Raw genomic sequence first — 26019 nt, forward strand, 5'->3', positions numbered from 1 at the left:
AGTACTTCTGTCTTGTCAGGATTCAACCTCAATCCATTAGCTGCCATCCATCCTCCAGCAGCCTCCAGGCACTCACACAGGACCTTCTCCGCCTTCACTGGTTCTGGTTTAAAAGAGAGGTGGAGCTGGGTATCATCTGCATACTGATGAAATGAAAGCCATTTACACCTCTAATGTCCTTCTTCTGCCCTCTTGCCTCTTAATGTCCCCTGGAAATCCCCCCCCCCAAGGCGTACCACCCATTTTAGCAACCACTGATCACTTTGTGGCCAAACAAGGCTGGTTTTCCTCCCTTCCATTTGCATAATTACGCTGTCCTTTCTGCTTTGAGTCCTAACTTCTACTTCCCTCTCAGGTTGCATGTGAGAGAGACTGTTTTTGAGCATTGGAGCAAAGGCTCTCTGCCCTTTCCTCCTCCTTTCCTGAGGAGTTCTGCTCTCCCGCGTGCTCCCCCAGCAAGGGAAACTGCGTCTTGTTCATAAATCTTACTCTCCCTATCTGCACGAGGGGATATCTTCAGGAAAAATTAGCTGCGGGGTCTTATTTCTCTAAATTCCCACCGCATGCAGATGTTTGGCTGCAACAAATCCTTATTTTTAGCAACGTGCCTCTATTTATAGTCGCAGTGCAGGAGGGACTGCTCCTTGCTGGCACGACTTGCGGAGTCGTGGGAGTGTTTTTGTAGGAAGGGGAATAAGCCCCAACCACGTTTATGAAACTGGCATTGTGGGGGGAAGAGACACGGAGAGATGGCAGGATTTGCTTTTCCCTCTATAAATCTTGTTTTTAAGTGGATGAGGAGAGGCCTGTATATACGGCCCCGGTCAGATGATCGACGTGGACCTCACTCAAGATATGGGCTTCACTTCAGATAATTATCAAAGTTTGCAGGGTGTGTATGTGCATAGAATCATAGAATTGGAAGGGACCAAAAGAGTCATTTAGTCCAGGGGTCGGCAACATTTTTTGAGGCTGGCCCGGCCCACTCCCCTGCAAACCTCTCGGTGGACCGGAGCGGGTGCGCCGGAGCGTGCACTCAAGCTATTTCTGGCGCTCTTCTAGCTGCCGTATTCTGGATTAGTTACAGTTTTCGGGTCACCTTCGAAGGTCGCCCCACGTACAGCGTATTGCAGTAGTCCAAGCGGGAGATACATAGACCGTGTGCACCACGTTGAGCTTCTTGGAGTGTAAAATGTAATGGCCATAGGAGGTAAAATAGTAGCAGGAGCATTTTGTGAGATGTGTGGCTCTGTAAGCTAAAGCTCCGGTTTTCTGCCCCGAAATCCAAGTGGCTGTGATTCGCAGTCCTGCCCTCGCCCTACCAGTAACTTTAGGAAGGATGAGCTGTTTCTGTTATCATTACAATAAACAGAAGAGAAACAAAATGTGTGTCTGTGTGTTTGCTGAAGAAAAGGGTAGGAACCAAGAAAAAGCTGAATGTTAAAAGTCTAAAAGAAAGTGTGTGAGGGGGGGAGTCCTCTGGGCTTTGCATCACAGTCAGCCTCTGTTCTCAGTGTTGCCCATTTTCTTTGCTGAATATTTGCCGCCTGGCTTAACAGTGAACGCCCTGTGATGTCTGCCTCAAACAATGTATGAATCAGCCGTCGTCGGCTTGGTGAGAGGGCCGCTTGTGTTGGTGTTGTGCTGCGCTCTTTGTCCCCAGTCTGTCCGCCTTGTTCCATCTCTTCCCTTCCCACTTTGCATCTTCAGGGTCTGGAGAGAAGCCAGGGACCGCATTGTCGGCTTCCCTGGGCGCTACCACGCATGGGACATCCCTCACCAATCCTGGCTGTACAACTCCAACTACTCCTGTGAACTCTCCATGGTCCTGACGGGCGCTGCCTTCTTCCACAAGGTAAGGGAGGGGGACCCCATCGCTGGGAGTGGCTCTCTTTTTTTCCTAAGTGAATTTTTATTGTTTTCCTTACATATTCTTTTCCAACAAATTGTAATAGCACCATACATTCCCTTTGACTCTGCCGAGTCGCGACCCCCCTCCCTCCCCACAACTGGCATATTTATCCTCTTTCCTTCACGCACATCATTCTCATATTAGTACTATTATACATTGGAGGTATTATGTCAATCCTGCTAGTGTCTTGACCTCTTTACAATTCTTCTTTAAATATTCAATAAATTTACTCCAGTTATTTTGGTATCTTTGATCTCCCTGGTCCCGGATCCTCCCTGACAGTTTGGCAAGTTCTGCATATTCTGTCAACTTCGCCTACTACTCCTGAATAGTTGGTATATCTTGTACTTCCCATCTTTGGGCCAGAAGGGTCCTCGCGGCAGCTGTAGCATACATGAACAAATTTTGATCTTCTATTTTAATTTCTGTTCCTATTAAGCCTAATAGACACGCTTCCGGTCTTTTGGGGAAAGTATATCTAAATATTTTTTTGAGTTCATTATAAATTGATTCCCAAATTTTTTTTACCTTATCGCAGGTCCACCACATATGGGAATAGTCGCCATCTGCCTTTTTACATTTCCAACATTTTCTTTCTTTTTTCCTATACATTTTAGCTAATTTTACTGGCGTCAAATGCCATCTATACATCATTTTTAGCAAGTTTTCCTTTAAAGCCATGCATCCTGTCGCTGGGAGTGGCTCTCAGCTCACATATTTTTATAATAAGGGGAGTTGCAAAAAAACCAACAACACCCCAACTCTCATGTTCTCCGTTCCTTGTGGAGCTTCCTTTGCCAACCTGGTGGGCAGAGGGGGCTTATTCTCACAGGCCACATCCATAGAAGCCGGGAGCCAAACTCAAGCTGTCCTATCCTTCCATCTGTTCAGGGAGGATGGAGAAAACAGAAGAGGGCTGAGATATTGTCCTCATGGGCGAGGTAGAGGAAAGGGGTGCAGAAACTCGTGATCTAGTGCAGTGTTTCCCAACCTTGTGCCTCCAGCTGTTTTTGAACTACAACTCCCATCATCCCTGACTAGCAAGACCAGTGGCAAGGGATGATGGGAATTGTAGTCCAAAAACAGCTGGAGGCACAAGGTTGGGAAACACTGATCTAGTGGTTGGAACCAATATCGGGCCGTCTTTTCAGTGCAAATGGACTTGCCTAGGTGGGCAGTTAGAGAGCCAGCGAAGGAGCTAAGCACTGTTCCTCCTTCCCTTGTCTGGAAGGAGTTTGGACCCAGAATGGGGCACAGATGCTGTTGGACTCCAACTCCCATCATCCTCAGCCAGCATGGCCAGAATCCAGGGATGATGGGAGTTGGAGTGCAGGAACATTTGGAGTTCCACAGGATCCCCGTCCCTGGCTTACACCCAGATCCAATGTGGTTCTTCTGAGGCAGAGAAGAAAATGAAATCGAACAAGCCATTGTGTTATATTGGGTCCATTTCACCTGCACAAGACTCTTCTCTTTTCCCCAAGGTGTGTATATTTGGACTCAGCTATGGTAAATCAGTGGCATTTGTGCGTTGGGGCGGTCTTGGCCATTTTCTGATGTTTTCCCATTCTCCTTCCCTCTCTCCCTTCCTCCCTCCCTTTCACCTGCAGTACTATGCCTACCTGTATTCCTACGTGATGCCCCAGGCCATCCGAGATATGGTAGATGAATACATCAACTGTGAGGATATCGCTATGAACTTCCTGGTCTCTCATATCACCAGGAAGCCACCGATCAAGGTAAGTGCTTGGTGGGGGACTTGAGAGGACCGGTTCCTTTTTTTGCTAGGGCAAAATTATCTCTCATTCCTGAGCTACTAGGGCAGGCACCCCCAAATTCGTCCCTCCAGATGTTTTGGGACTACAATTCCCATCATCCCTGACCACTGGTCCTGTTGGCTAGGGATGATGGGAGTTGTAGTCCCAAAACATCTGGAGGGCCGGGTTTCATAGAATCATAGAGTTGGAAGAGACCACAAGGGCCATCGAGTCCAACCCCCTGCCAAGCAGGAAACACCATCAGAGCACTCCTGACCTATGGTTGTCAAGCCTCTGCTTAAAGACCTCCAAAGAAGGAGACTCCGCCACACTCCTTGGCAGCACACACTCCTTGGGTTTGGGGCATGCCAAACTGAACAATGGTGTGGAAAAGAGGATTGCAGCATTTAATCAATTAAACTGTTAGGTCAAGTGGAAGAAACTTCCCATCAAGTAAAAAGCTTCCCCTATATATAAACACACACACACTCCACACACCCCAGCTCATGCACAAATTCACAATCTGTTTTCATTGTCTTTTTCTCTTTCCCTTTGGGTTTGATACAATATGATCTAGACCAGGCCTGTCAAATTGGCCCTGGGATGTGGGAGAAAGAAAACAAGTAGAGACCCCCCCCCCCGCAGGATTGAAAACCACCCTGCAACTTAGGAAATCCTGTACTTTGTGTTATCAGTTTAATTTAGGAGTCGCTTCCCATGAAACACCCCAAAGCAATGAAAAATAAAGACAACAGCGATTAGAAAGCAGCATATAAATATGGTATCTGGTCCAGTGCGGGTAAAGAAAATCTATGCTGAAAACGCTTTGGCACTCTTCAGCAGACTCCAGAGAGATAGCGTAGGGGATTCTTATGGGCCAAGTTAGGGGCCACCACACTAAAGGCCATATTTCTGCATTGTCCAGAATGAACCTCCTAATAGGGTGACATCTTCAGGAGGTCGTCTCGTACAGGTTGTATGCACAGCGATTGGTAGTGCATATAAGGAGTGGGGTGATCTTTTAGATCTCACCTGCAGTTGCCTCAAGGCACAAATAAGCTCCGTGGGTAAGTTATGGCACTTTCTGAACCCACTACTGCTAATAAACTCCCCCCCCCGACACCCCAGAAGGAGAAGACACTCAACCTGTGGGTCCCCAGATGTTGTTGGACTACACCTCCCATCATCCCCAAGCTCTGGCCTTGCTAGCTAGGGGTGATGGGAGTTGTAGTTCAACAACATCTGGGGACCCACAGGTTGAGAAAGGGGGAAGGTCTCCATTCAGATAGCTTTGGCAAGGGAAGCTCGTTCGGTTGTCAGAGCTAAACATCCTTGGCTTTTGCCTTTGAAGGCAAAGGCAACCCAAGGGGGTGCTTTAAAAATTTGGAAGCATTCTGCAGCATGCAAGGTGGTGGTGTTCCCCATGCCAAAAAAAAAAAAAACATGCAAAAAAAGAGTAGATCTTACTGACTTGCACAATTCCTTTGAGTATTACTGTGTTTTTCGCTCTATAATAATAATAATAATAAATTTTATTTATATCCCGCCCTCCCCAGCCGAAGCCGGGCTCAGGGCGGCTAACAACAATCAAATATTAAACAGTCAAATAATCACACATTCTAAAAATTTCATTATAAAATTAATTAAAATCAAATTAATGGCAACCGATTAAGCAAAGTTCTGTGCAGGTTGCCAGAGGAGGGGGGTCAGGCTGCGCCCTGACCAAAGGCCTGGTGGAACAGCTCTGTCTTGCAGGCCCTGCGGAAAGATGTCAAGTCCCGCAGAGCCCTAGTCTCTTGTGACAGAGCGTTCCACCAGATTGGAGCCGCAGCCGAGAAGGCCCTGGCTCTAGTTGAGGCCAGCCTAACCTCTCTGAGGCCTGGGACCTTGAGGATGTTATTATTTGCAGACCGTAGGTTTCTCTGTGGGGCATACCAGGAGAGGCGGTCCCGTAGGTACGAGGGTCCTAGGCCGTATAGGGCTTTAAAGGACTATAGGACTCACCAGACCATAGGACGCACCGGACCATAGGAGGGGGAGAACGGCGAAATAAAATTCTCCCCCTCTCTGCTCAGCGCTCCTTCAGCAAAGCAGCAGGAGAAACGGAGCCCCTTCCATTTCTCCTCCCGCTTCGCTGAAGGGGCGCTGCGCAGAGAGGGAAAACTGTGCAGCGCCTCTCCAGCGAAACGAAGCCTGGAGAGCAAGAGGGATCGGTGTGCACCAACCCCTCTCGCTCTCCAGGCTTCAGGCAGCTATCCACAAGCCTTCGGAGCGCAGCAGGAACTCCTGCTGCACTCCAAAGGCTTGCGGATAGCTGTCTGAAACCTCCTGAGCACAGTGGGAGTTCCCGCTGCGCTCAGGGGCCTTCAGGCGGCTTCAGCGAAAGCAACGCAAAGCCTCCGGAGCACGGGGGGAGCTCTCCCTCTGCGCTTCGGAGGCTTCGTGTTGCTATCGCTGAAGCCAAGGAGCCTGCATTCGCTCCATAAAATGCACACACATTTCCCCTTCATTTTTGGAGGGGGAAAAGTGCGTCCTTTAGAGAGAAAAATACGGTACTTGAGATGGGACCAGCCCTCATAGCTGTCAACTTTTCTTGCAAGGGATCCTATTCGGAATAAGGGAATTTCCCTTTAAAAAAGGGGAAAGTTGACAGCTATGCCAGCCCTTGCCATAGGGGTCAGGGTGCCCACTGCGTAAGGCCTAGGACAGGTTTCCAGAGGCCCTTTAATTTGGCATGGTCATTAGCTGGTATTTCTCCAGAGCAAAGTCCATCAGCGGCTGTTAGTAATTGCTTTGACCTTTTGGCTCTGCTTAGCAGCCAGAGTTGGCAGGAGGAAGACGGAGGAGGCTTCTAGCTGAAGCCGACCTGCCGAGGTCCCTGCCAGGCATTATGTGTCTCTTCATGAAAACGAGCCTTTGCGGATAAGGGCAGCCGCTTGGCGTGGGCAGAGCAATCCTTTGGCTTCCCAGAGTCGTCGTGAGGGGTCCAGAGGGGGTGGGCACAGGGCCTGCCTCTCCCACCCTGCCCCTCCTTGGCCTCAGGCTCAGTTGGCGTAGCTGGGTGTACCCACCCTTGGGGAGGTGCTCTGGTGAAGTGCAGTGTTTCCAGAAACCAGAATCGTCCCAGGATCAAAGGTCGTGTCGGTCTGCCGTAGTTGAAACAAAATTTAAAAATTCCAACTAAGACCAACTAAGTTTGTTCTTGGCATGAGCTTTCGTGTGCATGCACACTTCTTCAGATACACTGAAGTAACAGAAGTCTCCAGACCCTTATATATAGCGAGAGGGTGGGAAGGGGTATTACTCAGAAGGGTGGTGGGAGATGGGGGATTGGCTGATAGGTGTGGTAAACCTGTTGATGGTTAATGACTGCAAGGGGTGAGATGGCCAAAAATAGCTTTATCGTGTATAATGAGATAAGAATCCAATGTCTCTATTCAGACCAGGGCTCTCCATGGTTTTAAGTTTGGTAATAAGTTGCAATTCAGCAACTTCTCTTTCCAGTCTGTTTTTGAAATTCTTTTGTAATATTACAGCTACTTTGAGATCTTGTAGAGAAAGATCTAACCCTAACCCTAACCATAACCCTTTATATCCAAAGTCTATGTAATGTTATAAGAGGTATTTAAAACCTGCCAAAGATTTCAGATGTTTACAGTGGTCTGTCAAATATAATGTGAATTTCTCCCATTCTTTGCTGAAGTTTTGATCCTCCTGGTTTCTGGTTTTCCCAGTCATTTTTACCATCTCTGCATAGTCTACTACAGTGGTACCTTGCTTCTCAAACTTAATCCGTTCCAGAAGTCTGTTCCAAAACGAAAGCGTTCCAAAACCAAGGCGCGCTTTCCCATAGAAAGTAGTGCTAAATGGATTAATCCATTCCAGACTTTTAAAAACACCCCCAAAACAGTAATTTAGCATGAGTTTTACTATCTAACGAGACCATTGACCCATAAAATGAGAGCAATAGTCAATGTGCTGTACTATAAAATAAATAAGACAGTATTGTAGATGATAAAGATTAAAATTAATTTTTTTCCTTACCTGCACTGATGATAGTCATTGTTTGGATGGGGGGCTTTTATCCATTTCCGCAGTCACCCAATCAATCAATCAATCAATCAATCAATCAGTAGCTGAACTGGGTTCCACACAGTCACAAAAACAAATTAACTGAAAAAGCCTCAAAACAGAAAACGCAAAATAAATACCAAAAACAAAAGCTCTAAATATCACCTTAGAACACTATAATCAGAAACGGAAGGCTTGAATGAGGGACGCAAATTAGCAGCGCAACAGGAAACACAGGGGGACTCAAAACGGAGCATGTTCGGCTTCCGAAAAAAAGTCTGAAAATCGGAACACCTACTTCCGGTTTTGCAGCATTCGGGTTCCAAATTGTTAGTGAACTAAGCTGTTCGAAAACTGAGGTACCACTGTAGTTTAGTGTGCCAGCCCACTCTGTCAGGAACCCTGATTGAGCATCCTTTGCCCAGCACACAACTTTGGGCTGCTGAATCCTCTTGGGGGACTCCTCCCAGCTCACTGCCTGCCTCCCTTGCCCTCCTCCTCTGCGCAGGTGACGTCCCGCTGGACCTTCCGCTGCCCCGGCTGCCCCCAGGCCCTCTCCCACGACGACTCCCACTTCCACGAGCGGCACAAATGCATCAACTTCTTTGTCAAAGTCTACGGCTACATGCCTTTGCTCTACACCCAGTTCCGCGTGGACTCCGTCCTCTTCAAGACCAGGCTGCCCCACGACAAGACCAAGTGCTTCAAGTTCATCTAGGCCTGCGTGGAGACGCGTCTGTGTGCGTTGACTGCGGACTTCTGGATCGAGACCGGAGGCGAGGAGGGAGGCTGAAGGGTTTCCTCCTCCCCTGGGACAGGCACCAGCTTCTGCCTGAGGAGAAGGACACAGCAGTGGCTCCCGCCATCTTGTGCCAGCCCCACGGGGACTGTAAGCCGTGGGGCACCACCCATTAAAGACTCTGCTTGGTATTGTGTACTGAGGAAAAACTGAGACTGGTTAGTCCCCCAGGTAGTGGGTTAGCCAAGGGCAAAACTGGGGTTTTTAAAATATTAATTATTATTTAAAATGGAAGTGTTTTAGATATGCCTGGTAAGGCTTTCTATATATTTTTTTTTTCAGAAGGTGGGAGGGGGCTGCTGGGAGGGAGGGAGGGGATATTTCATGTTTGTTTCGTCCCCGGCCCGTGATGTTGTTTGGGGAGAAGCAGACGCCCCAGGAATCTGCGCCCAACACCCTCTGCCCACTCCGGCCAATATCCCAGATTTCTTTCTTGTTCTCAAGGAGGGAAGACCTGGCTGCCTGAGGCCTCCATCCATTTGCTTCTCAGTGAGACCGGCTTGGGATTTCCTGGAGGAAACCGTGGATCCCTTTTCGCTGAAAAATACCCTCTCCCTGCAGCTGCCAAGGAGCGAAGTGATTCCAGGGAGCTCCTTGCCTCTACACCCACCTGCGCTAAAGGATCCTGCCGCATCAACCTTTTTTTGTGGCGACCCAGCCACCCAGCGGCGCCTTTCCCAGCTGCGGGTGCCCCTAGCGGAAAATGGGCACCCTTTCCCTGCTGCTTCCTTGGGGGGCTGCTGCTTCTCTCTGTGCCACGCGGGAGCATTGCGTAAGCACCCCACCTCCCTTTGCGGAAGCTCAAAGGTCTTAATTTAAGCGTCGCTTGCGCAGCGTGGGAAGTTTCCGCGCCGCAGGCGAGGGCAACGCCAGGGTGACTGCAGGCGAGTCGTTTGGGAGTGTGGGTTAAGTTTTCTTTTAGATGTGGCCTCTTAGGGATTCTTCAACAAGACACACACACTCGTAAGGGGTCTGTGGTGTGTTCCGGATGAAAGGTGCTGTATTCCTGCTCATGAAGTGTACCCCAAATCCATCCTCTGTCAAGCAATCATGTCTGGTCTCAACAGCTCTCTCAGCCCTGATGCCTAAAACTGCCCTTCTTCTCCTCCCTCTTGTGCCCTTTTTCCTCTATGGCTCTTGGGACCGGTTTGCCGGCAGCTGCTGGAGGGAGACAGGCGAGTGGTCTACTCCCCAGGAGCGCTGGACCCCTCGGGAGACTGCACACAAATTAATATTATTGTTCGAAAGAGTGCAGGCCGTCTCTGCCCCCGCCCCCAATTGCTTTCAAGCTACTTCTGCACAGAGTTTTGGTTCTGCAGGGAGCCTTTTCTAGAAAGGCTCTCGCTTTGACATCACATTGGCCAAGAAGGCCATTGTGTGCAGTCTTTGCAAAACTATAAGAGATGGTGTGGAACAACTTGCTGCCCCCCACCCCGGCTGCAATTTAGATTCCCCTTCCCTTTTTTATTTATAGAAAGGCAGTAGTGAAATAGCCGCCTTCCTGTAGCATCCGGGAAGGTTGGCAGTCCCCTTGGTATATTCTCCCACTGCGATTCCTGTCCTGGGGTCCTGATTTTTGCATGTTGTGGGTGCTGGTTGGAGCTCTGCAGTGCCAAAGGGTAACCATCACCCTCTTGTGAAAATACAGGTGGAAGGGGGGCTCCCTGTGCCCCATTTGGGCAGGAAGCTCATTCGCTCGCTGGCCTGTTTGATGGCTGCGACTCACGAATGTTTACAGTCCTCTCTGCTCTTTTTTGGATAGTCTTCAGGGACTGCAATTCCCCCTTTGCATTTTCAAAAGGAGATTCTCTCTCTTTTGCACCCGGTAACCCAATAATGCAGACTGTCGCCATGCGAGTTGAAATGTAGCGGAACAAAGGACAAAGGTGGCTGTCCCAATGGAAGCGGGTTCTCCTTAGGCAGCCCCCGTCCCACTTCTAAGCCACAAGTCTCGTTCCCCCCATGCTCTGTTCCCTGTCTGGATGAATGAATAATCCCCAGCCAGGGCAAAAGAGGTGGTGGTACATAAAACGTTCTCCATGGTGATCAGCCTCCCTCGCATGTCCACAACATGTACAGGCGTCCTCTGTTGGGTGCGCAAGGCTTAAAAGGAAGCCATGTGCAGATGGTCTCTCCGTCTGGTGCAGGCACCCCCAGACTCGGCCCTCCAGATGTTTTTGGGACTACAACTCCCATCATCCCTAGCTAACAGGACCAGTGGTCAGGGGTGGTGGGAATTGTAGTCCCAAAACATCTGGAGGGCTGAGTTTGGGGGTGCCGGATCTAGTGGATGGGAACGTGACATGGAAGTAACTTCATCTCTCCCCGTCCACAATAAGCGTCGCCCCTCCTGTTTCTCCTAGTGCATTTAAACCTCTGTAAGGTGCCAAGCTAGGTTTTGGACATCCAATCAAAAATGTGTTTACATGGTTCCTCCTCCTCCTCGTCCTCCTTTGCTGTGCTGGTTGGAGGTTACCCAACTTGGACCCCCACCCCAAAAAAGGCACAGGCTGCTCTCCATCCTGCTCTCCCAGCGGTGTTCTCTGACCTCTGTTGGATGTGTGGAAACCCAGATTAGAACCACAATGCACAGTTCAAACACACGCAAGCACTCGCTCTTTTTGGAATACGACCAGGTTTTTTTTTTAATAAAAAAAAAATCACACGCATACACACGTGCACTTTGGGCTTTTTAAAATAACCGGGGCTGTTTTTTAATCGCCCCCTTCAATGTTGTGATCATCCCAAATGGAGATTTCTAAAAAGATAACCTTAGCAGGCCAAGGTGGAGCCTTGCCGTGCCGTCCTCTTCATGTTGTGCTAAGTTTGTGGGAAAAGGAGGCGGTCGATTATTGGACGCATCCCTCAGAGTGATTGGCACCTGGGCAGGAGAAGGAACCGGTGAGGTGAGAGAAAGTCCCTTTTGTCTGGAGGCAAGTCCAGCGGCTTTTGCCAGACCCTGAACACCCGTGTTGGTGCCATTCCTCCTAAGAAGCTGCCGTCCTCTGTTGCTCAAAATGGCGGCCCTTTTTCATTTCTTTGAGGATATAGGAAAAGGTGGGGTCTGCGTGACGAGGGAGGGGGCTTCCTCATCCAAGGCCTTCTGGCATCTCTGCAAGCGGGTACAGCTGCTCAATTTTATTTCCTCTGCTCTCCCCTGCCCAGCGCAACGGCCATTTGTGGGCCCTCTACCCCTTGCCACTATGAATGTGTTTTAAAAGCTCTGTGAGCACCAAATTTTAAAAGACGGGAAAGCAAAAAGTGGGGGCGGGGGGGGAATCTAAAACCTTGACACGAGCACAATTGTTCATATGTTGAATTTTGTAAAAGGGTGAAATAAACTCAGTTTAACTTGAACGCGTCTCAAGACTCTTTGCCACTTTCAGCAGAAGGGGACAAGCACTGACAGACAGCGAGTGGGTGTTGCAATCTCTACTTCATTTAAATAGTGATTTCCAAACTTCTTGGGGGGGCCTCTCCCCTTGGTGATCCCCAAGGGCCCCAATCCTGTACGAAGCGTTATTCAGAGTGGCGGCTTGCACGACCCGCTAAGAAAGCACCCACAACAAAATTCAGCATTTGTTGCACATTTACTCAAAATCCGATTAAAATTATTTGGTTTAATTCGAGAAAACTGATCGACTTGAACCATCAATTTATACCAGCTTTTCAAAGACTGATAGACATTTACATTTCCAGCACAGCCCTTCCTCTTAGCACCCTCCCCTGGGAATCCGCCCCCCGGGGGTTATTAGGTAAAGGTAAAGGTACCCCTGCCCGTACGGGCCAGTCTTGCCAGACTCTAGGGTTGTGCGCTCATCTCACTCTATAGGCCGCGAGCCAGCGCTGTCCGGAGACACTTCCAGGTCATGTGGCCAGCGTGACAAGCTGCATCTGGCGAGCCAGCGCAGCACACGGAAACGCCGTTTACCTTCCCGCTAGTAAGCGGTCCCTATTTATCTACTTGCACCCGAGGGTGCTTTCGAACTGCTAGGTTGGCAGGCGCTGGGACTGAGCGACGGGAGCGCACCCCGCCGCGGGGATTCGAACCACCGACCTTTCGATCGGCATGTCCTAGGGGCTGAGGCTTTAACCCACAGCGCCACCCACTGGGGGTTATTACTCACCATCAAGTAAGAAGATAGACATGCAAAATGATTGGGTGCATGCAATAAATGATGTGTGGCTGGTTTCTAGGAAAACTCCCACAAATTCACCATACCTGAATAAGTGAGTTTCACAATATGGGCTCACCTAGGAGCAGAAGCTGCCTCTTTCTAATAGACAACATCATTAGTGCATTACAATCTATTGCCCTGGAGGAAATTGAGGTTAATTTGCAGTTCGCCCAAAACGGCTTTTTGTCAACCTTATCTGTTCATGCGGTCTCAGCAGTCCAGCTCGTTCTTCCCCCTCCGTCCTCTCCCTCCTTTTCCCAGTTTTCAAAAGGTTTCCAGCGATTTGTATCTCCCTGCACCGAGATTGGTACAGCCGTGGACTTTTGACTCCACCTCTTCCTTGCTAAGTTGCCGAGGACAAAAAAAAGGAAAAGCAGAGAGAAGAGAAAGGCGTCAGCTGCGGGTCGTAAAGCCCTCGTCTCTGAAAAGGCTTTTCGCGGCACGATTGCCTGCGCAGAGATGAGCCCGTTGAGATCCATGGGGCTTATGCCTGGAGAAGTGAGCATTCTGTGCAGCGTGTATTTATAGCATACGCTGCTTAGCAGGGGGTGCCAACGCAGCGCCCGTGGGCCCCTGGTGTACCTGCTAACACTGCCCATGAAGAAGAAGAGTTTGGACTTGATATCCCGCTTTATCACTACCCGAAGGAGTCTCAAAGCGGCTAACATTCTCCTTTCCCTTCCTTCCCCACAACAAACACTCTGTGAGGTGAGTGGGGCTGAGAGACTTCAGAGAAGTGGGACTGGTCCAAGGTCACCCAGCAGCTGCAGGTGGAGGAGCGGGGAATCAAACCTGGTTCACCAGATTACGAGACTACCACTTTTAACCACTACACCACACTGGCTCTCACTTGCAAAACTGTAATAGAACTTGAACAATATTAAAAAAAAACGATACCAGACTGGCTCAAAGGAGTCTCAAAGTGGCTTACAATCTCCTTTTCCCTTCCTCCCCCACAACAAACACTCTGTGAGGTGAGTGGGGCTGAGAGACTTCAGAGAAGTGGGACTGGTCCAAGGTCACCCAGCAGCTGCATGTGGAGGAGCGGGGAAGCGAACCCGGTTCACCAGATTACGAGTCCACCGCTCTTAACCACTGCCTCAGAAACTCTCTACAAACTTCCCCTCCAATATCCACTGTTGCTTGAGACCTTTTTCTCTCCCTGCTCACGCCCTGCTTGGCACCAGCTCATCCTCCCCACATCAAACGTGCGCCCCATAAACCTGGCCACCTTTCATGGGACTGGATGACTACCCTCCCATCTGTTCTCAACAAAGGCAGCATCTAGTCTAAGGTAAAAGGTACAGTGGTACCTTGGGTTAAGAACTTAATTAGTTCCGGAGGTCCGTTCTTAACCTGAAACTGTTCTTAACCTGAGGTACCACTTTAGCTAATGGGGCCTCCTGCTGCCGCGGCCGCGTGATTTCTGTTCTCATCCTGAAGCAAAGTTCTTAACTTGAGGTACTATTTCTGGGTTAGCGGAGTCTGTAACCTGAAGCGTCTAACCTAAGGTACCACGGTAAAGGTAAATGACCCCTGGATGGTTAAGTCCAGCCCAAGGCAACTATGGGGTTGCGGTGTTCATCTCGCTTTCAGGCTGAGGAAGCCGGCGTTTGTCCGCAGACAGATTTCTGGGTCGTGTGGCCAGCAGGACTAAACCGCTTCTGGCGTAACGGAACACCGTGACGGGAGCCAGAGCGCATGGAAATGCTGTTTACCTTCTTGCCACAACGGTACCTATTTATATTGCACTGATGTGCTTTTGAACTTATGGGTTGGCAGAAGCTGTTAGAGAGCAACGGGAGCTCACCCCGTAGCGGGGATTCGAACCGCCAACCTGATCAGCAAGCCCAAGAGTCTCAGTGGTTTAGACCACAGCGCCACCCGCTTCCCTACCATCTAGTCCAGGCCTCCTCAACCTCAGCCCTCCCAATGTTTTCAGACTACAATTCCCATCATCCCTGACCACTGGTCCTGCTAGCTAGGGATCATGGGAGTTGTAGGCCAAAAACATTTGGAGGGCTGAGTTTGAGGAAGCCTGATCTAGTCTAACTCCCTGCAATACAGCATTTGCAGCTCAAGAATCCCTGATATTGGCCATCCAATATCTGCTTAAAACCCTCCAATGGAGGAGAGTCCATTATCTCTTGGGGGAGGTCTCTTCTGCGGTTGAACGGCTCTTACTGTCAGGAAATTCTCCCCACGGTTGAGTTGGAACCTCCTTCCTTGCAATTTGAATCCATTGGCTTGGAGCCTCAGAAAACAAGCTTGCTACCTCTTTCATGGGACAACCTTCAGATAGGTGAAGATGGCAAAGAGGTTCAAAGAGCATCTCTCTCTCTCTCTCTCTTTTTAATGATATTTATTAAGGTTTTACAAACAGAAGAAAGTTACAGAACCAAAAAAAATAAGAAAAAATAAAAATAAAAAAGATACAACAATACAAAGGAAAAATACAAAATACAAGAAAAATAGAAAACAGTTAAAAACAAATCAATCTTTTCATATCTTATGTTTCATTTACTCATTTCCCTGACTTCCTCACACCTCCCTTTTTTGTATTCCAATTCACATAGTTAATTCAGCAAATCCTTTCCCTCTTTGTTTTTATCTTAATTCTATATCTTAACATATTATAGCTTCATATTTTCATCTGATTATCAATCTATTTTTACATGTTCTTTTTAACCTTATTGCTAAAACCGCTTCATTTCAATCCAACATCTCAAAGAGCATATCTCTCCCTGTGAGCGCAGGGGGAGCCCTTTTGTATTGTGCCACGCCAGCCCACGCCAGCAGACATGTGGTGTCAGTCCACACCCTCAAGGCGGCCATTTTGTGTTATGGTCAAGCCCACACGGCTTCCATTGTGTGACAGGTGACCCACGGCACATTCTGAACACGTCAGCTGCGCTCCTTGGCGGCTGATGTCTAGGACCGCATCTTGAGTCGCTGCAATTTCTCTGAAGAGCGTCAGTCAGTTAGCAGCACTGCATTGTGACTCCCCCAATCTGGTATTTCATACAGATAAGGTGGCCTCGCGACCTTTCGTTGTGGTTTCCTCTGTGAGTGGCTTTTTACGTTGATCGGTCATCTACCACATTGCAAGAGTTCTTCGCAGATTAACAGTAACGGCGAAAGCAGTTGGAATCAGTGAGATATAAGAAGGAGATTTTTAAGTTTTTTTTCCAAGCAGACTTATCAGAGGTTATTGAGGGTATCGCAATAAGTTACTGAGACTATTTTGAAGTTATCGTTCGGGCAGGCGGTAATGGTACTGAACATTCAATATCATGCTTTCAAATGTTCAAAGCACTTAATTTTCCCCACAACCCCCCTGTAAGCTAGGGAGATGACCGCAGTGCCTGGAGACAGGCAGTCAGGTCAGACTAGGAATGACTGCTGGGAGGAGCGCAGAGAGAATAATTGCCCTGGTGCATCTGCAGCAGCCCAGCTAGAAGCCTCCATCTGCCCCACCTGCAACAAAACATGTCTCTCCAGTATCAGTCTCTACAGCTACAGCAAGGCCCTGTGACTCTCCAGCAGTGTGACTTCACCTACAAAAGCACCCTCCTCCATAGTTTCCCAAGGCAGACGGATGCCAACATTATCCCCTTACTCCAGACAGGGGCTACTGAGGCTGAAGGAGGCACAGGGACCTGCCTACAGGCCAAACTAGACGATACAGTGGTACCTCTGAATGCGAACAGGATCCATTCCGGAGCCCCATTTGCAACTTGAGCAGAACGCAACCCGTGTCTGCGGGTCATGATCTGTTGCTTCTGCGCATGCGCGTGATGTCATTTTGAGTGTCTGCGCATGTGTGAGCGGCAAAACCCGGAAGTAACCCATTCTGTTACTTCCACGTCGCCGCGGGGCACAACCTGAAAAGATTTCACCTGAAGCGTCTTTAACGCGAGGTATGACTGTACATTAAACAAGTTTTACAGTTGGAAAGGGACCCCGAGGGCCATCTAGTCCAGCCCCCTGCAATTCAGGAATTAGTACATCAATGCATTAATTCGGGGGGGGGGGGTCCCAAACTGTGGTCTGTGGCATCTCTGTGAACAATGGCAGGGACAGGGGCTGCTCCATTGTTCTTAGAATGTGTCCCTCTGCTTGGAAGGAGTGGAGAAGATTAGCAGCAAGGTGAATGGGAGGCTAGAATTAAAAGATCGAACCGCACAGAGCACAATTCATTGCAATTATTATTATTAATAATAATAATAATAAATTTTATTTATATCCCGCCCTCCCCGGCCGAAGCCAGGCTCAGGGCAGCTAACAACAATAAAACAGTACAAAAGCACAGCACAAACAAACACTCTAAAATCATTCATTATAAAATTAATTCAAATCAAGCCACTGGCAACCATTGGGCCAGAGCTCTGTGAGGATTACCAAAGGAGGGGGGTCAGACTGTGCCTTGGCCAAAGACCTGGTGGAACAGCATTGTCTTGCAGACCCTGCGGAAAGATGTCAAGTCCCGCAATTACTTCAACAGACAGAAAATACATCAAGTATCCCTCATTAATTTTCAAGTGGTCAAGGTGGGGTGGAGAGTTGGGAAACGTCTGCATTAGCACATTGAATGTCTCTGGCTCTCCCCCCTTTTTAAAAATAGGGAACTGGCCAAGGACCAGGATGAATGGGGAGGAGGGATTGACCTATTTCCAACCATGCCATGGGTCTGGGGGAATTCTCTCTGCCCCCACCTCCAGCTCCCCCTTCCCATTTTCTACCCCACATCCCTATGAGGGGGACACACAGCCCCCTCCTCTTCTTCTTCTGTTGCCTAGAATAAGAGAGAAATCAGACTTGCTCTGAAAGGAAAAGCAGATCATAAATCACCTTTCCAGCGTGAGGCTGGAGTTTTAATCCAACGCTATCAGTTAATACAATATTTAACGTGGAAGGGGATTTTTGTGTGATGTGCAGTCAAAACAAATTTGAGCATGAGCTCTTGAGCAACGCAGGGCGCGGCGAGGCCGTTTTTGCACTATCACTGTTTATTTTAAACAACGCAGCTCCCAGTTAAGAATAGTTCATGCTTTCAAATAAAGGCCGGGTGGTTTTATTCCGAAGGAAGTTGGTCTTGCTGGAGGGGAGATTTCCCACCTTGTCTGAAGGAGAGAAATGGGACCACTCTCACTCTCCTCTCCTGTCCCCAAAATCTGTTCTGGACAGTCCTCCCAGTGGCGTAGCGTGGGTTGTCAGCACCCGGGGCAAGGCAAGTAATTTGCGCCCCCTAACCCATGGATTTGCGCCCCCTAACCCTAACCCCCAGATGTTGCGCCCGGTGCGGCTGGCCCCCCCTGCACCCCCCACGCCACGCCACTGAGTCCTCCCCACCCCTCTGGAGCAGATTTTGAGAGTCCATCGGGAAGAAAGAAGGGGAAGTTTTGTTGTGCCAGCAAGAGTCTGCTGTGGGGGTGAAAGGGCAGCAACTGGACACCCCTAAATTACAGTGAACAGGCCACCCTGTCTTCTGAGCAGTAGAGCCTTGAGTGGCCTAGTTCCTTCATTCTACTGGAAATAATTCCACTACTTGGCTTACCGATGCCAAGATGTCTGTGTTATCAACACCTTTGTGAATGAACGCTGCATTTAGTTTCCTTCTGTTTCCACTGACATCTGCCCTGGTAGCTTGATTTTCTTTCTTACTCGGTGTTGAGATTGCCCAGTAACAGGATATTGCTTAGTGATTATTTCCCTTCCCGCCCCATCTCAGCTAAAATAGACTGAGAAAATAATTCCCACTTCCATTTGCAATTAGAGCTATGGGTTGGGGAATCCTAGCCTTAGCTAGGACCTATGTGGCGCTGTGGGTTAAACCACAGAGCCTAGGGCTTGCTGATCAGGTCAGCGGTTCGAATCCCCGCAACGGGGTGAGCTCCTGTTGCTCTGTCCCTGCTCCTGCCAACCTAGCAGTTCAAAAGGACGTCAAAATGCAAGTAGATAAATAGGTACCGCTCTGGCGGCATTTCCGTGCGCTGCTCTGGTTCGCCAGAAGCGGCTTAGTCATGCTGGCCACATGACCTGGAAGCTGTACGCTGGATCCCTCGGCCAGTAAAGCAAGATGAGCGCCACAACCCCAGAGTCGGCCACGACTGGACCTAATGGTCAGGGGACCCTTTACCTATGCATCCCACACTTCCCAGCTTGGAGGAACTACCAAGGAAAATATTCTGTTCAGCTAAAGATTCTGGCCACAGACCCAAGAAAATACAGAAATGGAGGCTGTGTGTCGCCGGGGGAGGCGGCAGAGACCTTGCCAGTGGGGTGGATGAGAATAGAAAGCTTTATTCCCCCCCCCCACCTCCAATGCGCCTCTGCTCACTCGCTCTGTGCCCCACTGAGCAGCTCATTGCAGGTTCTCGCTGTGGGCCCCAGTGGGGAATTTGTTCCCGATTTCAGACATCAGCTTCTGTGTGCTGTTTCTGCACAGCGAAGGTCTCCAGCCCCTCGCTGTTCCAATTTGTTTGCATCTCTGTTATTTCAATTTAGCATAAATGTGATGGACGTGGAACCGGTGTCGCCGGCTCCAGCGGGGAATAAACAGCATCTCTTCTCGGGCTCCGAAAAGGCAATTCCCACGCCTGGGATTTTGGCCTTGCTCTGTGGGGCTTGCAGCACTGCGATGCAAACTGGGTTGCACAGGGCAGGGGAGACGACAACAAATCTTTCTCCCTCCCGCATTGCAGGGCACTAGCACAGAGATCAGCAGCTGACAGGTTAAGGGTCCACCCCACCCCACCATCCCTAAAAACCCCAAGTCTCGGCATTTGGTCAACACAGGCTTGCAAATTATGGGTAACGGTTTGCTAGCTGTGCAAATGCCTGCTCTTAGTTTGCACATAACGCATTTCCTCTTTTAAAATATTGGAATATGCAACTTGCCTCTGCTGCTTGAACACTGGATTTGGGCTGGGATATGTGTGTTCGTGTGTGGAATTAAATTAAATTGGCTGAAAAGGCAAAGCGGCCTCCAGCCTCACCTATAGCTGGCAGTACTAACACTGCCAGGGGTGTTGTAAGTTGCTCTTAGTTGCAAAACTGGTCCAGCTCTACTTGTGACGAGATAATCAACTATATTGGCACGTGCAGCACAAATTTTACATGTTGAAAAAGGAGATGAGGAATCACATTTCCCATACAGTGTAAAAATAGAGTCAGAGTACAAACTCCTTTTTTGTTTGTTTTACTGCTCTGTTGGAAGAGGACGGTGCTCCCCAGTCACAAACATGCAAAAATATTGGATCCAGGCCACTTAACTATGATTGACATCTTCCTACCTCTTGCTTCCATGTCTATCCTAGCAGGTTATAAGGATGGATTGCGGGGGAAGCACTCATGCAGGCACAAACCTGTCTCCATATTTTTACTGTTGCCTTCAGTTCCATGTGGACTAGCACCTTGCTTTTTGAAAGAAGTGACAGCTGGGAGCCTGGGAGAGCTAATGGGCACCAACGTACACAAATCCAGAATTCCTGGGACTCTGGAATAAGTCTGTTAAAACTTGGAATGTAATTGGATTATTCCTCCCCACCTCTCTCTCTCTCTCTCTCTCTCTCTCTCTCTCTCTCTCTCTCTCTCTCTCTCTCTCTCTCTCTCTCTCTCTGCCCTGCAGTTAATAATGAATGGCGTCCAGGAAGGAAAGGAAGTGGTGGAAAGGAAAAGCCATCAATTACCGACAGAACGAAACTTCTGCAGTCAACCAGTGAAGGATCGCTGCTGCCTTGACAGCAGGTTGCAGTAAAATATGGCTGTGATTAGAAATTGTAAATATATATAAGGCAGAGGGAAATCGGAGGCTATTAGGCAGGCGATTAATACAAGACTCAGACAGGTGTCACCACTTGCAAGGCAGGCCGATGAGATGGTGGCTTCGAGGTTTGGCTATTCCCACAGCCGCCAATCACTCTGGTCCGATCTCTCCTTAACAGTCTCTCTTTCCGTTCGTTGGGGGAGATCATTATCCATTTGGAGCCCAGATGTGCAAAGAGAGTGCTGGACCAGGAGGAAAGGAGCAAGCACTGCCATCTTATCAGGAGGTCCATTCCTGTTGTGGCCCCCAAACCCTTTGGACTTCCCTCCCCATGAACATACTACGCAGGATCCAGAAAGGACCTGCAACTACCTTATTTTTCGCTCCATAAGACACACTTTTTTCTTCCTAAAAAGGGGAAATGCCTATGCATCTTATGGAGCGAATGCGTCGTCCCTGGAGCCGAATTGCCCAGGGGCAAAAAACAGATTTTTATTTTTATTTTAGAAAGAGGGAAGGGGATGTTGAAACAAAGCGTCTGAGCAGCTGAGCAGCAAGCGATTGAGAGGGGATAAGGGACTCTAGCGATAAAGGAGGCTGCCTGGGAGGGGGGAGGGAAAAGCACATGGATCCTCAGGATTTTTGCATTGGGTCACCCCAAATTCACCATCAGATCACATAGCATGTCCATGGCTACAGCCTGCACCAAAAAACACATGCATCCACTGTTTTGTGGGGTCACAATGGCACGAAAACGTGGTTACAAAGCAGGGATCCACATGGATTATCAGGATTTTTGCATTGGGCTACCCCAAACTCACTGTCAAATCACATGTCTGTGGCCACAGCATGAACCACAAAAATCATACATCCACTGTTTCTTTCACAATTTTTTTTCTTGTTTTCCTCCTCTAAAAACTAGGTGCATCTTATGGTCAGGTGTGTCTTATGGAGTGAAAAATACGCTAGTTCAAAACACCAAAGAGCTGGCTTTTCTGACCACACTCCTTAAAAAAAGCCTTTATTGATGCCCAATGCAGTCTTGGAAGCCCACAACAATAAGGTGGTGGTCTCTTTTAATAAAAAAGGGATAAACTATGACCGGGTCTCTTGGTTTTATTTTAGAAAAAAAAAGCATTGCTTTGAGTAAACAATCAGTATTAAAACACAAAGGAGAACTGACAGGCGGCAAAAACGCATCGTCACAAACAATCTTAAAGCAAAATACTTCATTTAGAAATAATAGGGGCTGCTCCCTTCCAAAATGGGGGGGTGTGGTGGGGAGAGAAAATGCTTTAATTCAACTTTTGCCAAGCTGGTACCTGCCAGGTATTTTGGTAAACAACTCCCCCATGCTGGCTGGGGCTGATGGGAACTGTAGTCCAAAAGAGTTCTGTTAAACGTTCCGGAGAATGGAACAGGAAACGCAGTTCATGAGCACTTCTTGTTTGTTTGTTTGTTTACAAAAAGTTGTGTCTCCTCCCCTGCCCCCCCAACTTCTACCAGGGGCCATGGAGGTCTACTAAGCAGCCTGCTGGAATTCTACAAAATGCCCCAGTGATGTCCGCATTTGGGGTGGGGTGATATGGGACAGCTGCCTCCATTGTTGTGTCACAATAGTGGAAAAATTGTGCCTGTTTCATTATTCCTGGTTTTCAAAATGGCACGGCAGCCCCGGCAACCACACTCTGGAGAACCGTGCAATTTGTTGCCATTGTAAAACGAGCCTCTCTGCTCTCCCCTTGGGTCAGCAGCCCCTTCCTTTTTTCTGCCCCTGCTGTGGGGGGACAGGGACGGCCGGACTCCAAGGCAGGCCGAGGCCTCAGAACTTCTGCAGGAATTTGAGGACCAGGTCCTGCAGCTTCACCCGGAGCGCCTCGTCGCTTTCGCACATGATGTGCGTGGAGTCCTCCTCGATGCGGATGAGGGTCTCCACATCCTGGAAGAGCACGATGTGGCCTTTCGGGGTGTCCTCCACCTTCACGTCGCTGAAGCCGTGCTGCAGAGGGACAGGGAAAAGGGAAGAGGGAGATGCTCAGCTGGCAAACCAGAGGCAGTGGGGCAAATGGGAGGATTTGCATTGCAGGAGGTTGGGTCCCTTTGGGTTCCTGTCCAACTCTCCGGTTCTACAACTTGGCATGAACAAAGGTGTACAGGGGTCGGCCGCCCCTTGCCAGAATTATATTTAAAAGGTAAAGGGCCCCTGGGCAGGTGCCAAACATCTTGCTCTGCTTTCCTTTGGACCCCGTGAACAATGCCGAGAGGGGGATCTTGTTGTCTGGGCTGCCCAGGGTGATGGCCTGGGACTTGGGCTTCGGACCCAGAACCAGAGGAGCCTCAGTCCGCACCAGATCCTCTGCCTCAGGCATCATCTGAACCCAGTCTGGGGCCTGATTCTGAAGAGCCCCAGTCTGCACAGGTTCCCCTGCAACAAGGACCAGCTGGACCGAGTCAGGGGCCTGAGCCTGCCCTGGCTCCAGATGTGGGGATTCCCTCGTTGCCTCCAGCTGGGCCATCACTTACAGCTGCTCCACTACCGGTTGGGTCAGGGGAGGCTGAGGCGGCCTCTGGGTCTAGTCACCCACCGACGTCTCCCGAGCTGCAGAGACTGAGGTCTGAGAGAAGGAGAGACCTGAGTACTCGCAGGAGGAGTGCTTGCCTTTGGGCGAGACAGGGAGGTGAGTCGCCGGGGGATCAGGATTGGCCGTTACCCGACAAAGATAAAAGCCTGTTGGGTCCCTGCCCCAGGTTGTGGGAGCAACATTGCTGTATGCTAGATCCTGCCTGAGATCCTGTACCTGTCCTTGCCTGGTTTCCTGCCTCGTGTCCTGCCTTGGCCCCGTCAGACTGACTCCCAGCAGAACCTTTGGATTCTGGAGCAGACCTGGACTGTGTTTCTCAGGTTACCCCCGGGCCCAGCACACCCAGGACCTCCAGACACACTGCCCAGGTGAGGGGAGAGACTCCATCAGGCCAGGCCTCCTTCCACCTGCCCCGCCCCACTCTCTGCTTCTCAATGTGTATTGTATTGTTTTATGTACTGTGGCTTGCCATTGTTTTACTGATTATAGTTTAATATTATTGTAACTGTTGGGTGGATTTCTGTTTAACTTTTATATGTTGATATTATTTTATACTATTCTAATGACTGTTGAATGTTCCTTTTTTGATGGAGGTTGCCTATTTTAAAGTTATGTTTTATTATCACATTTTTTGTATTGCATTAGATTGTTATAAGATGTACAAACACAGCGGTTTGACTTCCACCCCCAGAGGCACACTCCATTTCCCTCACCCCCCGGAGGCACACTCCATTGTCCCTCACCCCCCGGAGGCACACGCCATTGTCCCTCACCCCCCGGAGGCACACGCCATTGTCCCTCACCCCCGGAGGCACACTCCATTGTCCCTCACCCCCCGGAGGCACACGCCATTGTCCCTCACCCCCCGGAGGCACACGCCATTGTCCCTCACCCCCGGAGGCACACTCCATTGTCCCTCACACCCGAAGGCACGCTCCATTGTCCCTCACCCCCCGGAGGCACACTCCATTGTCCCTCACCCCCGAAGGCATGCTCCATTGTCCCTCACCCCCCAGAGGCACACTCCATTGTCCCTCACCGCCCGGAGGCACACTCCATTGTCCCTCACCCCCGGAGGCACATTCCATTGTCCCTCACCCCCCAGAGGCACACTCCATTGTCCCTCACCCCCCGGAGGCACGCTCCATTGTCCCTCACCCCCCGGAGGCACACTCCATTGTCTCTCACCCCCGGAGGCACACTCCATTGTCTCTCGAGGCGGACAGGTGCCAACCGCCTCCCCGGTGCTCTGGCCATGAAGGCAGCCGCTGCTTACCTTCTCCAGGGTCTGCACCAGCTGGTCCATGGGGATGGAGCCGCTCAGCAAAGGCTTGACGGGTTTCAGCTCCGGAACTTCGTCTGCCACCCGCTTCCTCTTCTTGCCCCCTTGAGGCTGAGGAGGCTTTGGGGGGAGCTGTCAAAGGAGATGGATGTACGGTTTTATGGGTTTTTTTCTGCAAACTGTTCAGAGATGGTTGAAGCATATGGAGGGTGCCCGGTTGGAGAAGTCTGATGCATAAAAAAGGATTGCCTTCTCCTGCTTTAAAACCATGTTGTTGCTTTAATTGTGCATTTCATTGTGCATGAATTAGCTGTCGCTTTAATTGTGCCCTAAACAGCCTCAGTCCTGTAGACCTGAAGAAGCATCTCCACCCCCATCGTTCTGCCTGGACACTGAGGTCCAGCTCCAAGGGCCTTCTGGCGGTTCCCTCACTGCGAGAAGCCAAGTTACAGGGAACCAGGTGGAGGGCCTTCTCGGTGGTGGCACCTGCCCTGTGGAATGCCCTTCCAGCAGATGTCAAAGAGAAAAACAACTACCAGACTTTTAGAAGACATCTGAAGGCAGCCCTCTTTAGGGAAGCTTTTAATGTTTAACAAACCACCGTATTTTAATACTCTGTTGGAAGCTGCCCAGAGTGGCCGGGGAAACCCAGCCAGATGGGCGGGGTATAAATAATAAATTCTAAATTGTGGAGATTTTTTAGTGGGTGAGGGGTACTTTTAGCTTACCTTAATTCTGAGCTGTTTATCGTATGTGTGTGCACAGAAACACAAGTCAAATAAACCGCAATAAAAATGAATAGGTTTGAGCCCCAGGACCCTTCTCGGCTGCCTGCTGTTTGTTCCAAAATGGAATTGATTTTGATTAAGGGGTTCAGCTTCTCTTGAGAACCCCAGCACACACAAAAAACGTTTTGTCCCAGGGGTTTTGCTGGGATTTGGTGAGCGCAACTGCTGTTAACTAACTGGGAAACCCCAGGGATCCGAGCCACAGGGAGCGGCCTTCACCCAAACCCGCCCCCTGCCAGCACCCCAGTATTCACACCCTACCTGAAGCACATGTTTGTTGTCTTTTGTGTGCAAAACAGCCGTAACAGTCGCCAAGGAGATCCCCGGCTTCATCTCGGTGGGTACCAGCGAATCTGCAAGCTGGAGAAAGAAAGATGGAGCCAATTTACACACACACAAGCAAATTTAACCATTTCAAGTCCAATCAGGCAATTTGATTTTCCTGAAAACCAGTAGGATGCACAACACTCCTCCCACAGAATGCAACTTTTAAAGCATGCAGGGACCCTGGAATTCTCTGAAAAGGGATTATTTGCACAACTGCCACCTCTTTCTTCTTTCTATCCCTGCACCCTGAGGTCATATATTAGAATACACAGAATGAGCAAGGATGACGGGGAAAATTAAGAGATAATAGAGAAGAAATGTTTATTAGAGAGTGGGACGTTTACAGAAAATATCTGAAAGGGCATTGTAAAAATGTGAATTCTCTGGCAGGCTTAGACTGACCCCTGTATGAACACAGAAAACCATATTAAAATAAAAATTTGGGAGAAGTATGCAGTGATAATGAAAAGTGCGCTGATCAAAAGACCTTCGATGGGGTGACTGGAAGTCATAGTAGAACTTGTGATGTAAGAAATTAACTTTTTTTGTAATTTG

At 49.3% G+C, this 26019-nt stretch overlaps 2 protein-coding genes across 4 annotated transcripts in view; one reads left to right on the forward strand and one right to left on the reverse strand.

The window, feature by feature from the left end:
• Nucleotides 1-11896, forward strand: part of EXTL3 (exostosin like glycosyltransferase 3) — a 168220-nt gene extending 156324 nt beyond the window's left edge. For all 3 annotated transcript variants that reach the window (XM_081903866.1, XM_081903865.1, XM_081903867.1), the window contains 3 exons: nucleotides 1711-1855; nucleotides 3523-3651; nucleotides 8249-11896. In XM_081903866.1, the coding sequence (XP_081759992.1) occupies nucleotides 1711-1855; nucleotides 3523-3651; nucleotides 8249-8458 (484 nt within the window). In that variant the 3' untranslated portion in view covers nucleotides 8459-11896. The remainder of the gene's footprint in view (nucleotides 1-1710; nucleotides 1856-3522; nucleotides 3652-8248) is intronic.
• Nucleotides 11897-21583: 9687 nt separating this feature from the next.
• The window catches only part of INTS9 (integrator complex subunit 9), a 69528-nt gene continuing 65092 nt past the window's right edge, over nucleotides 21584-26019 (reverse strand). The window contains exons 15-17 of the mRNA XM_081904016.1: nucleotides 25399-25497; nucleotides 24344-24481; nucleotides 21584-22484 (exon numbers count right to left, since the gene is read on the reverse strand). Coding sequence (XP_081760142.1) covers nucleotides 22308-22484; nucleotides 24344-24481; nucleotides 25399-25497 — 414 coding nt within the window. The 3' untranslated portion in view covers nucleotides 21584-22307. The remainder of the gene's footprint in view (nucleotides 22485-24343; nucleotides 24482-25398; nucleotides 25498-26019) is intronic.

This window comes from Podarcis melisellensis (genome assembly GCF_964234715.1).
Source record: "Podarcis melisellensis genome assembly, chromosome: 3".
NCBI classification, from domain to species: domain Eukaryota; kingdom Metazoa; phylum Chordata; class Lepidosauria; order Squamata; family Lacertidae; genus Podarcis; species Podarcis melisellensis.